The sequence below is a fragment of the Astyanax mexicanus genome, chromosome 1 (assembly GCF_023375975.1).
Source record: "Astyanax mexicanus isolate ESR-SI-001 chromosome 1, AstMex3_surface, whole genome shotgun sequence".
Lineage (NCBI taxonomy): Eukaryota > Metazoa > Chordata > Actinopteri > Characiformes > Acestrorhamphidae > Astyanax > Astyanax mexicanus.
The window spans coordinates 23546102-23559529 of NC_064408.1; the positions used below are offsets into that span (position 1 = coordinate 23546102).

Here is a 13428-nt window from a genome sequence, read left to right on the forward strand (position 1 = left end):
AATATACTTACATACTATAATGCACGCATATGTTTACTTATTTTACTTTTATAGTTTAAGATGGATTTTAACCTCCACATTTAACCAAACATTATCTGTAAACAATTTTTCACACTAATGAACTGGGGTAAGAACAGACGCCCAAGTTTTTTGGGGGGTTAGTGGCCTTAGTGATGGGACCAGGAAGGGTTAAACATGTGCCGCATCTGGGTTGTCTGGGACCTACAGCTCTGGAAAAAAATAAGAGACCACTTCAGTTTCTGAATCAGTTTCTTTGATTTTGCTATTTATAGGTAGATGTTTGAGTAAAATTGTTGTTTTATTCTATAAACTATTCATAACATTATTCACAAATCCCAAATAAACATATTGTCTTTTAGAGCATTTATTTGCAAAAAATGAGAAATGGCTGAAATAAAAAAAGATGCAGAGCTTTCAGACCTCAAATAATGCAAAGAAAACACATTCATATTCATCTTAAGTTTTAAGAGTTCAGAAATCAATATTTGGTGGAATAATCCTGTTTTTTAAGCATCTAGGCATGTTCTCCTCCACCAGTCTTACACACTGCTTTTGGATAACTTTATGCCACTCCTTGTGCTAAAATTCAGTTTGGTTTGTTGGCTTGTGATCATCCATCTTCCTTTTGGTTATATTCTAGAGGTTTTCAATTTGGTAAAATCAAAGAAACTCATCATTTTTAAGTGGTCTCTAATTTTCTTTTTTTTTCCAGAGCTGTGTATATGGCTTTAAGGTGGCTATAGTGATGATGGAGATCATTTGGAAAGCGCAACTAGATCCCAGTCTAGAACAACACATTTACAAACCCACTCAGAGCCCATGGTGACCTGAAACCCTTTTAGCATATGTTCCACCCGTGTGAGCTCCATATGGGCAGGTTGGCTGCGACTGGAAGTGTAACAAAGCTCACCTGTATGGCCGACATATGTGATAAATGTCGTCCATATGTGATAAAATATATGGGAAATGTGTATTCCCTCTCTCCCTTTTTAACACACACGTGACACACTCATACAAAGCGCAGTCTGTAATAACGTTAATTAGCTAGAGGCTAGGTAGCAGGGCTAATGAGAAAGAGAGAGAGGTGATAGTGAACTTTGCCTCTTCTGCACAGGCAGTCAGCCTCTTAAATGGGTCAGAATAAAGAAAAAAACAGTGGGGGAGGGAAGAAAAGGTGATACAATGATGAAAGATGCTGGGTGGAATAGTGAAAAGTGAGTCTAAAGTAAGTGGCAAAGGAAAAGAGGAAATTATGAGGGACAGAAAAGGCACTTGAGAGACCCGAGTGGGCTCTTAGACGAATAATAAGCCAACAGAGGACAATAGGCTGCATCCTTTTCTGAGCTTGTCTGAGAAAATGGACACAAATATGCACACAAATGATACTTACAATCTGAAAGAAAGCACATCAGGCTTTAAAACTCAGAGGGGTGCACTGAGATAGCATCTGCTTCAATAATGAAATCCTGCAATTCTTTTTTTCTCAGAATTGGAACAAGCACCGCAACTGACAGCAATGAAAAGAAATCTGATTTATCTTTATTCTTTTTGTAACAGTGCACAAATATGAGTATAATGACTCTATAAGGTGTCAAATTTTAAGTACATTATAAATGACAGATTTTCATGCACACAACAGCCCAACTGTAAGAAAATGAACAGACTAGGACATTTACAAGAGACGTCTGAAAAATCCTCGAATTAAAGGAACTATATAAAGATATTTCTGCTTCTGTTTATTAACAGTAAGCTTAGATTTCTAGTATTTTAGTGCAGCTATCATCAGCGCTAGCCACGGTTAGCAGTGCTTAGCACTAGTAAATGCCGCCCAGCATAGCGGTTAGTGGCTAATGCTAATGCTTTAACCCAGGTGCTGGAGAAACTTCACTGAAACTCCTCTGTAACTCTGCACTTAAGTGTAGTGGCTTTACTGCTTCTTACAACCTGACTGGTAAAATTCATACATAAGGTGCACCGGATTGAATCCTTAAATCGGTGCACCTTATAGTGTGAAAAATATGGTACTTTTATTTTCAAGGTTTGTTATACACTACCAGCCATAAGTTTGCCATACATTTACAGTGTACGGTGAGATTTTGGCTCTTTATACCTACTTCTGCTCTTAATATTATTTTTTTATAAAAATGTGCTGATTTAAACGAATCAGTGACTAAAATGTTTAATATATTATTATATTAACATATTAATATAATATTAATTTTACTATTAGTAGTAAAGGTGGTATTATTGATATTATTATATAAAAAATAAATGTACATCTTTACAAACATTAGCTTAAACAAAAATGCGTGTTGTGTTTGGAACAATTTTTTTCCTTCCTTAGCACTGTTATGAGCACCGCCTTCTGGAGACCTGTACAAATCAGGTCCAACTGGTCTTAATTAACTGAAAACCTAAGCCTGCTCTGGAATTTAATAAATGATGAATAAATTATGATGATGCGAGCCATCAAACAAAGCTAAACTGCTTGATTTTTTGCACCAGGAGTGGCATAAAGTTATCCAAAAGCAGTGTGTAAGACTGGTGGAGGAGAACATGCCACGATGCATGAAAACTGTGATTAAAAACTAGGGTTATTTCACCTAATTTCATTTCTGAACTCTTAAAACTGTATGAATATGAACTTGTTTTCTTTGCATTACTTGAGGTCTGAAAGCTCTGCATCTTTTATTGTTATTTTAGACATTTCCCATTTTCTGCAAATAAATGCTCTAAATGACAATAATTTTATTTGGAATTTGGGATAAATGTTGTTTGTAGTTTATAGAATTAAACAACTAATGTTCATTTTACTCAAACATAAACCTATAAATAGCAAAATCAGAAAAACTGATTCAGAAACTGAAGTGATCTCTTAATTTTTCCAGATCTGTATATATCTTAGTTCTTCCCCATTAAAAACAGCAGAATAGCTATATGGGTACAAAGCTGGATAACATTTCTATATACTGTCATTGCTCTTACTTTAAAACAGCAGCTATAAAGAGTACTGTGTTGTGAATGCATGCTTTAAATTAGGTTAATTAGTTGCAATCATGAACCATTTAGTTGTAGTAGCCTTCAGTACCCACTACCAAGCTAAAACATACATTGTGCACTTATGAGAGTGAGGAACAGAAGTGTGGGTCCACATTTGAAAGAAAACGAGATACATTTCTTTTCTTTTTGATGTCTCACACACACATACACATGCATATACACACCTGTTTCTGGATGGCAGGTGCCATGCTGGTTACAATCACAAGGCACACAGCGTGAGAACGGTCCAGTGTTAGGGGTCTCTCTGGTGAAGCCCGGTGCACATTGCTCACAAAACTGTCCCATAAATCCAGGAGGGCATGTACACATCTCTACCCATGGGGCAAGGGGACCACGGGAGCTGTCAGAGGGATACGCAATCGGGAAAGCAGAGGCCAGGCTCACCCCTGAGAGCTGGGAAGTATCTGTAGGAGAGATTGGAGAAGGAAAAAAAATAAGAACATAAATGGATGGATAACACTGTAGATTCTGATACAAAACGTTTAAAATGTCTTCCATGCCTTTTAATTTACTGTATCAATCAATAACCTAACAACAACAACAACAACAAAAAAGGAAGATTTCATATGTTTATTTTGACTGCTTTGTATTTTATGGATTAAAATACAATTGGTACTTTAGACAGTGTGGGCAATGTGCCAAGTCCTGCTGGAAAATGAAATCCACATCTCAAGAAAAGTTGTGCTGTAAGATTTTGTGGGAAAACACTGCACTGACTTTAGACTTGATATCATAAAACACAGTGGATCAACACCAGCAGATGACATGTCTCTCCAAACCATCACTGATTGTAGAAACTTCACACTAGACCTCAAGCAGTTTGGACCGTGTGTCTCTCCACTCTTCCTCCAGACTCTGATCCCTTGATTGTCCAAATGAAATGTAAAATTTAATGATGGTCAGCGATGGTTTGGAGAGACATGTCATCTGCTGGTGTTGATCCACTGTGTTCTATCAAGTCTAAAGTCAGTGCAGAGCTTTCCCACCAAATCCTACAGCACTTCATGCTTCTTCCCTCTGCTGACAACTTTTATGGAGATGCAGATTTCATTTTCCAGCAGGACTTGGCACACTGCCCACACTGCCAAAAGTACAAATTGGTCTTATGTAGTATTCTAATTTCCCAGGTTTTTTTTTTTTTGAGCGCTATCACATGTTTAGCCCTGTTTACAGAGCAGTAGGTGTGAAAGTTCCAATATGTTAAAAATCATATCTGTTTTTACGTACAAATTTTACTCAGTGTGAAAGGGCCTTTAGTTTGATGTTTATGCGCCTTGTGGTTGATTTAAATTATGTTTAGTTTAAATATGCACTCAAGACTAAATGTAGGCTGTTTCAAGACAAGAAACAGAAAACAGATACAGATCATTCAGTCACATTAACCTGAACCGCAAAGTCAGATGGAACGGAACTGAGCAATGCGAGCTGTAATGAAGGCCGCCTTAAAGACAAGTGTATCTGCGTTTGTAATTGGAAGGTTATCGGATTTAGCTGTGCAGTGCAGGATGGCTGCAGGACCAGTATTTGGGAAACACTTCCATAGACTGTAAACATGTTTTCAGCTCAGGGAAATTACGAAGATTAACGGCATCTATTTAAAGAGGTGTGAAAGAAGATGTATGAGGCTGTTCTTTTAAGCGAAGACATCCATGCATCAGTGTAAAGGTTAAATAGTTGGCCTTTCTCAACTTCAGCGATAGACATTTTGAGTTTAATTGACTTTGGCCCGGCTCAGTCACTTCTGTATTGATCCTTACCATGAAGAAAGGCAAGCACATACGAGATAGGTAATTGAAAGAGCCCACGGCTTCGGGATGAGATAATAGCATGCATGCTAGCGTGGGGAGTTAGCAGAGATAGCAATCTTAATACACTGCCTTCGAAGAAACACACAGATGAGTTGAACGTTTATCTTGTGTCATATACCCACCCTAAAGGGAAGTCAGGTTGATAGAGGGAATCTATAATTGTTTAATTTTAGCATTTCTCCATTTCAAAGGGTTGCCCTACGGGACAGCTAGGGCACATCTTTTAACATTCAGCCATGAAGAAGGAGCATTTTTTTTCTTTAGGGGCACCATGAACTAGAGATCATGCTAAAACCAACACTCTATAAATACAAAAAGCTTCTACCACAATGATTTTGAAGTAAACTAGTTTTGTGCTAGACTTGTTTAGAGCAGGGGTTATCAAACTTTTCTACCTTACGGCCCACCTGTTTACAACTTTAAAGAGTCAAGGCCCCCTAATAATAATAATAATAATAATAACAATAATAAAATATTATCTAAAAGTATAATAAACTCTTGCAACCATAACTTTACCCTGATTTAGGCTTTCCAAATCTAGTACATGAACTTCTTACTGGAAACATGCTCTAATATTGTGCCTCTTTTGTATTTTTACCTTTAAATATACATATAAGAGTAGCATGGTTTGACCAGTAGCACAACTCGACAAAACACCTGATGACTCGTCTCGCCATGTGGGCGTATCCATATGGACGTATCCGTGACGTTTTTTAATTCAAACGAAGCAACAGGTGTAGTCAATTATATGTTAAGATTTTTAATCAACCTCACTGTGATCTATAGTTCTATAAATCCGTTTTCAGCTTCTCCTCCGTGATTGAAAGGCAGCTCTTCAGTGTGTGTAGAGGCTCGTATGTGCCCTTAGAACTTTTTGCTGGAGGGCGGGGCTGCGCTCATGCAGTGGCTCTCTGAATAGAATGCGCTGTGGTGGTGCACGGGGAGAGGGTGCGTCTTTCTTGAGGGCGCGCCACATTAACACTAAAATTTGATTTAAAATCGCGTGGCACAAAATATCGTTCGAGTTTGAGACCCCTGATTTAGGATGAGCCTGCGGACCCCTAGAGGGTGCTTTGCGGCCCCCTGGTAGTCTGCAGCCCCCCCGGTTGGGAAACCCTGGTTTAGAGAAACAATACACAGGGGACATTGGTTAATGTCTTTTGGGTAATGCAGTTTATATGTTATAGTACACTGTAAACCCACCATTTGTTTGAACTCAAATAAACTAAGTCAGTTTGGTACCACTCTTAAATAAGACTACCCCTATTAAGGGTTTATACATGGCTTAAAAATGAGTTTATTAATTATTATTGATTAGGTTGTAAATGCTTTAAAAACCATTGATAAGTAGTTACAACACAGCAGTTAAAAAGGCAACAGTAATTCAATGTTTGCTTAGTCATATAACTCAACTTAGTCATTTAATTTAAGTATTTGGAAAGATCAGAAGTTAGACAGTATAAATAAGTGTGGAGCCACGTTTGATTTTTTTTTAGCTCACTGTTGCCATTTCTATGTATGTGTTATAGATATATTTTAACTGCTTATTCCTGTCCTATTTGGCATTGTGTCAGTGTATATTTCTAGCCTAACTTAATGCTGAGTGTTAACTGAGACAGATTAAATGTTGTCTTTACTTGTTTCTACTACCTTTTAATACAACTTGGCTGACCTCCACATTGTTACGGCTACCAGTTACTGTAATATATGTGCAATGGTACACTAAATATATATCTTTTGGGAATGTTTTTTTTTGGATTACTCACAAGTAAAAGCTATTTTACAGTTTGGTGCTATGATTTCATCACTCTCTAGTGCAGGGGTGTCCAAACTATGGCCCGCCGGCCATTTGCGGCTCGTTTCCTTTTTTGAAGCGGCCCGCGAGGTATTTTAGAAATAGAATGAAAGTTGACCCACTGTTAAGCAGGTTTTTGTAATGTGAGATTCAAAGTTTGAACGCTAGGTGTCAGAAATGGGCCAAAGAGTCTAAAAGCGGAGAGGGTGCGCATTTCTAGCGCAGAAAAACGGGCCAAAGAGTCTAAAAGCGGAGAGGGTGACAATTTCTAGCGCAGAAAAATGGGGCAAAGAGTCTTAAAGTGGAGAGAGTGTGCATTTCTAGCGCAGAAAAACAGGGCAAAGAGTCTAAAAGCGGAGAGAGTGCGCATTTCTAGCGCAGAAAAACGGGGCAATATATTTCTCCTTCTGGCCCCCAACAAAAAAAGTTTGGACACCCCTGCTCTAGTGTATTAGCTTTGGCCTTGTTTATTCCTTTTAGTATTGGAGTGCTTCCACAATCTACCTCGTCTCAAGAGGAATTCATCCATTTGCGACTAAAAACCCATTCAGAACACATTCCCGTCACCTCCCACATATGTCCACAAATACAAGACAAAAAAAATTAGATGAGCAATGTAGAGAGGTGTGTGTGAGTCAGTGCCGTGTGTGGTGTTTGATCTGATGTTTTATTGTTTATTGCTTTTTTTTGGATTCCCATTAGCTGCTATCGCAGTAGCTGCTGTTCTTTCTGGGGCCTAACATACAAAACATACAAACAATGAATGGGTTTTAAGTATTTGCAATCTAATTAATAACTATTAATAAAGTAATTTCTGACCATTCATAAAGCCTTTATTTTAAAGTGTTATCGTCAGTTTTACAGAAAAGTTGGTACCACTTTAAAATAAGACTACCTTTATAATGGGTTTATAAATGGTTTACAATTTGTTTATTAATGGTTACTAATTAGGATGTAAATGCCTTAAAAATCATTAATAATCAGTTATAACACAGACGTAGAAAGGGCAACAATGACTTAATGTTTGTCAAATAGTGAACCCACAACAATCTATATTGTTGCCCCTTCTACGAATATGTTATAACTGATTATTAATGATTTTTAAGGCATTTACAACCTAATTAGTAACCATTAATAAACTAATTGTAAACCATTTATAAACACTTTATAAAGGTAGTCTTATTTTAAAGTGGTACCGAAAAGTTTATATTTCCAAACATTACTCAGCTATTAATTAATTTTAATTTTAACTTTTAACTTACATCAACTGAGTTTGGTATGTTGCCATTGTCCCCTTTTCTACTATTTACATACTAGGTATGTAAATTACACTAATTTCCAGAAATTAATTGCATTCAGATTAAATTAAGTCCAATAGAAGCCACCCAGCGCATGAGTACTAGTCTGTGATCCATTATATTTATAATTTTGTATTATTATTATTATTATTATTATTATTATGAATTTGAGTCATAAGTGAAACACAATGATTCTGTGATATTTTATGACACAGAAAATCTTGTATATCTCGTAATCAGAGATTTAGTTAATCAAGACTAATTCTACGAAATTAAACATTTCATTTATATGTTCTAAATAAACACAGTGACATGGGATGGTAAGTCATTTATAAAAATACATATCACTGACAGATTATATATATTTCATATACACTCAAAAACATTCTTACATTAATAAAAGCTGTTGTTGTTGGCCTGTTGCTTTCTTTTGTCTTGTCTTGTTAAATTCCCTTCAGGCAGACAAATCATTTTTATCATTTGTGACACGTCCACTAGTGGAAGCCTCCACAATGGACAGTTGCTGAAATAACTCATCCTTTCTTTCTTTCTCTCTCTCTCTTTCTCTCTCTCTCTCTTTCTCTCAAACTCTCACACACACACACACACACACAAACACACGAACAGACTCAGTGTGCTGCTGCTGGCAGAGTGAATCTTTGATAAGTGTATAAATAAATGAAGAAGAGATGAATTAATCAATACAGGCTGAATGGAGCAGTGGAGGAACATGGTCGAGGTGAAGGGGTCTTTCTCTCTCTCTCTCCCTCCCAGAAACCTCCAGCTCTTCTGACTAATGATAAAGAAATAACACTCTCACCCACACACTCACACTCTAAGCAGTGCTGGAACCATCAAATTTCCAGCTGCTCGTCTACAGCTTTACCCACACACACATGCTTTTAAACATGGCAGTAAACTGGACCAATGAAAGGCACATACATCCTTATACAGAGTCTAAAAAAAATAAATACACTCCTCTTATTTCTGCAAGTATTTCATTATATCTTCGCACGAGACAACACTACAGAAATGAAATAAGGACATGTTTATTACATACCTAAATTCCAGAACAATACTTGTAGGCAACATGTAAAATATATATTTATTAGTGTTACTGTTTCGGAGTATATTTGAAGAGTTTGGTTCCAAAACGCTATAAATCCATTTTTATCAGTTTGAGTAAAAATGTGTTTTCTTTAGCAAGAAAGTGATAGGCTGAAAACCACCCTTTTCTATTTCAAACTATCAAATACCATACTAAATAACACAAACAAATCAAATCAAGATTTTAATATTTAAAGATTTACTTTTAAAAAATAATTCGTTTTTTCATATTATTCCATGCCATGTTTTTTTTTCAAAATGTCTTATATGTCCTTTGGCATCAATAGAACATTTTTTTACTGAAAATGTGCAAAATACAATAATAAATAACAGTAAATTGTACATCTGAATCTAATACTTTGACCATTAGGCCTAAAAACACAAATTTCAAAACATGCAAAAAAAGTGCAAAATTCCATTAACGAACGAGACATTAACACTATAAAATCCCTAAAATCACGTTACATTAATGTGCTGTAGTGTAGTGTAGTGTAGTGTGGTGTAGTATAGTGTGTATAGTGTGTGTGTGTGTGTGTGTGTGTGTGAACTGCAGATGACAGCGGGCATTTCCCCCCCTCCTGAATGCCTCATTTTCTTTACCTTTTCACGTACATGAGACGTTTTTGATGGCTTTCTCTTTTTTTCAATAACTGCTACACGAACAGGCTCCTCTATACCATCAAAACCGTTCATTTTCGCGGACTTTGAGAGTGAAAAACAAAGGAAAGTAGGCTACACGAAATGCCGGCTGGCTCAACAGGGCTCGTGCTGTGACGTTTACATTCCATAGCTCGTGGAATGCTGCACTGTGATTGGATGAGTGGAGATGTGGCGTTCTGGGGGAAACCAAGACTGGCGTTTGTAGCATTTTGGAAAGAAAGAGAGAAAGCAGGGCAGTATTACATGGCGGAGGTGGCGATTTGATGAAAATTGAATATTGGCTTTTCAAGAGTGGTCACATACCATTCTGATTCTGGCTCTAACTCATTTTTTTTTTAAACGGTTTGTGTGTTTCCAGACCTAAACCGAACCGAGCACCTGCGGGGCATCCTCAACGGAAGGTGGAGGAGTTCAAGGTGTCTAACATCCACCAGCTCTGTGATTTCATCATGGAGGAGTGGAAGAGGATTCCAGTAGCAACCTGTGCTACTGGTAAACTGCTGGATTCCATGCCCAATAAGGAAAAGTCAGTGTTAGATAACAATGGTGGTCACTTGAATTATTGAATCTATGGGCACAGTTTGGACATGCTTACTCTAGGATGTACTCTCCAGCTACTTGCCAGCTATTGAGCCATGACTGTGTGATGTGTTATTTTCAGAAGACAGTAAATCTATACTACTACACAAGCTGTACACTAAATTAATGTTTTAGATCTCCTCCATGTTGCTTTCTGAAGCCCTTTTACAATAACCACACCTTTTTGAATAGAAAAAAAAAAAAAAACGAATTCTGTGGGGATATAAAAATTACACAATATAAGAGGTTACACTAGCTGTTGCATTTAAATAATGAAGGTAGAATTATAGTATATTGGAAAAAACGTGATTGAAAGTTGTCTGTTTTGCCATTGAAACCTATGGGGATGGGTGGGGTTACACAGCTTTCTAAAACCGAACAGCAGGGGGCGCCCGACCTGTGGTGGCTTCACTTTTGAGAGACGATGCTCTGTCCAGCTATACACAGTCTATGGTATGAACACACACACAAACACAGAGTGTACAGAGAGTACAGAGAACAGTATTATCAGAACATCACATGTTCTTTCCAAAAATTGTCACTGCACCTTTAATCCAGTGCAATTTATGAGTGAATTTTACCAGTTAGGTTGTATGGAGCAATAAAGCCACTCCACTGAAGCACAGAGTTATACAGGAGTTTCAGTTTAGTTCTCCAGCAGTATTAGCATTACCTGCTAAGCGCTAGCCATTCGTTCAGAGGTGAGTATTTCGGCCTGTAGTCTGCTGCTAACCCCAGCTAGCACTGCTGGAGCAGCATTAGCATTGCCGCTAGCTAATATCACCCTGGTTTACCGGAACACTCAGGGTTCCTTAGTGTAGCGCTGTGGGGCGGCAGTTAGGCGGCATTAGCGGTTCTCCAACCATAGTGGAAATCTGGTAATCTAAGCTTACTGTAAATAAATGAAATCACTTTTCTCACTTTTATTTAAATAAGTGACATAATTAAGGGAATACATTAATTGTGATCCTGATCTAAGGTCAAATTGCCCAAAAATGATGCCTGTTATAGGTTAGAAATGTACATTTCTATACATTTTTGATTCATTACCCAAGATTGATGTAGATAAAAAGCAATACATTTGGTAGCATGCAGTAAAATAGATGTCAGAGTAAGGATTATGTTTCGTCAGCTGGCTGGCTAAGGAATCACTGCTGGAATGTCCTGGTCTGGCCTTCTCAGTCTCCAGATTTAAACCCCATAGAAAATCTTTAGTGGGATTTAAAGAAAAGGCACAGAAGCCATTAAAATATGAGCTGGGAGTTTGTGCGCTACAAGAATAGGCAAAGATTTCTCTAGAGAGGTATCAGACTGCCACGCTTTCCAAGCTGATCTGGACTCCATTTCACATAGTGCTGCTGAGATCCACGTGACACTCTTGGTCTTAGTCACCTGATTTGTAATTGTTTTCACCTGTTTCCCTGCCTATATATATCCTGTCCTTTTTTTCAGTTCATTGTCATGTTTTGCCTAGCCCCCTAGCATTACTAAGCATTTCTAGTCGTTTTTGTTTGTTTTTTTTCTCCCTCATTGCTCTGTTTTTTTTTTTTTTTTTTCTACTTCATTTTTTGGTATGTACTTCTTTAGCATTTACTTCCTGCTGTTTCTGACGTGGACTGTTTTAGACAACTCCTTTGTGTCCAAGTCTTGTAATAAAGAAAAAGATGATCCACCAAGCACTAGGGTTGAGGGTTGAATAAAAGCACACATATACATTTGTCAATCAATGTTGCTGTTATCAAAACTGTGTGTGTGTGTGTGTGTGTGTGTGTGTGTTTGTGTGTATCAATGAATATTCTTTCTTTGTATATTAAGACTTACATTGTCTTTTTTCAACTTTATGCACACCATCAAAATACCTTTTAAGGTAAGGAGCATCGTATTGTTATAGTTTGCAACACATTATCGATATGAGGCTTAAAATATCAATATTTGATTACAATATACAGTAGGTGACTTACTGAAGTTGCTGCTTCATAACTACACATGGTGGCGCCAATCAAATGAATAGAGTTTAATTAAACCTGTGGTGAAGAATATTGGATAATACTGGAATTCTGTGAAACTGACACAAATAAAGCCATAATTCCTTGTATTTGCTTGTTTAGGAGTATTTAATCCTCTTCAGTAACACAGATGCTGTAAAGTAGAATTGTTTTGCAATATACTTAGTATCACAGAATCTTGGTATTGTGATATCATTGCCCTGTGATTCACAACCCTCGTGTGTAGTGATATATTCACACATATTGTTTGTTTTTATTTACTGGTGCATTTTCTTCATGGTTTGGTTTGTTTTCACAAAGGGAAAAAACTAAAGATCACCAAAATGTGTCACAACAAACTAAAAAATAATGATCTTTCTGCTTATTGGTCATTGGTCAAGAGAGTAAATACATAAAAAAGGTCCTGTCCTGTCCTGTGTTGTGGACTAGTACACATTTCAGTGCTATTTAACATGGAGCAATGGCAGAGATGGCATCTGTGTACAGCTAAAATGTATGTTTAGAGCCATTTAGCTTAAATGTAAGGTGTACACCTTAGGTCATATCATTTTCTCACTACAAAAAAAGTATTTGGGAGACAACCTCCTCTCAAGGGTCTTGATGTGGTTGTTTTGGTCCGCATATAAGTACAACTTATGTGTTCACAATGGCCCAAATAAATCACACCAAACATCTGATTTAGCCAAAAAGAGCAGGTGTAAAAATAATGCATTTTTGTTTAAATGTCCATAATATCAGTGCTGAGAACTCCAGAAAATAACACCCAGCAGCGGACTACACCGTTCCCACACTGAACCAAAATAGGGACGATGACAGAGAGCACGAGCTCCCTTACCTCACTAAATCCTAATTTAACCCTTGGCTACACGTACATACACTCAGTGGCACATGCAAACACACATACACACCAGAGCATATCTCTGCGTGGCAGATGTCTTGCATCAGTAGCTGGAGCTGTCAGCGCGCGTGTCGCAGAACAAAGCGGCCGAGGTTGTAGCGGAACATTTGACAAATGAATAATAATGGGCTAATAATCTGTTTCCAGTGAGAGAGAGACAAAAGAATAGCAGGGAGAACAAAAGGAGCGTGTCCTT

The 13428-nt window shown here is 37.4% G+C and overlaps 1 protein-coding gene across 2 annotated transcripts in view; it reads right to left on the reverse strand.

Annotated features, from left to right (window-relative positions):
* lamc3 (laminin, gamma 3) overlaps positions 1-13428 on the reverse strand; it is a 230736-nt gene that overhangs the window by 74146 nt on the left and 143162 nt on the right. For both annotated transcript variants that reach the window (XR_007437948.1, XM_007259638.4), the window contains exon 12: positions 3246-3485. Coding sequence is in view for 1 of the 2 variants with exons in the window: in XM_007259638.4 (XP_007259700.3) it covers positions 3246-3485 (240 nt within the window). In the remaining variant the exon portion in view is untranslated. The remainder of the gene's footprint in view (positions 1-3245; positions 3486-13428) is intronic.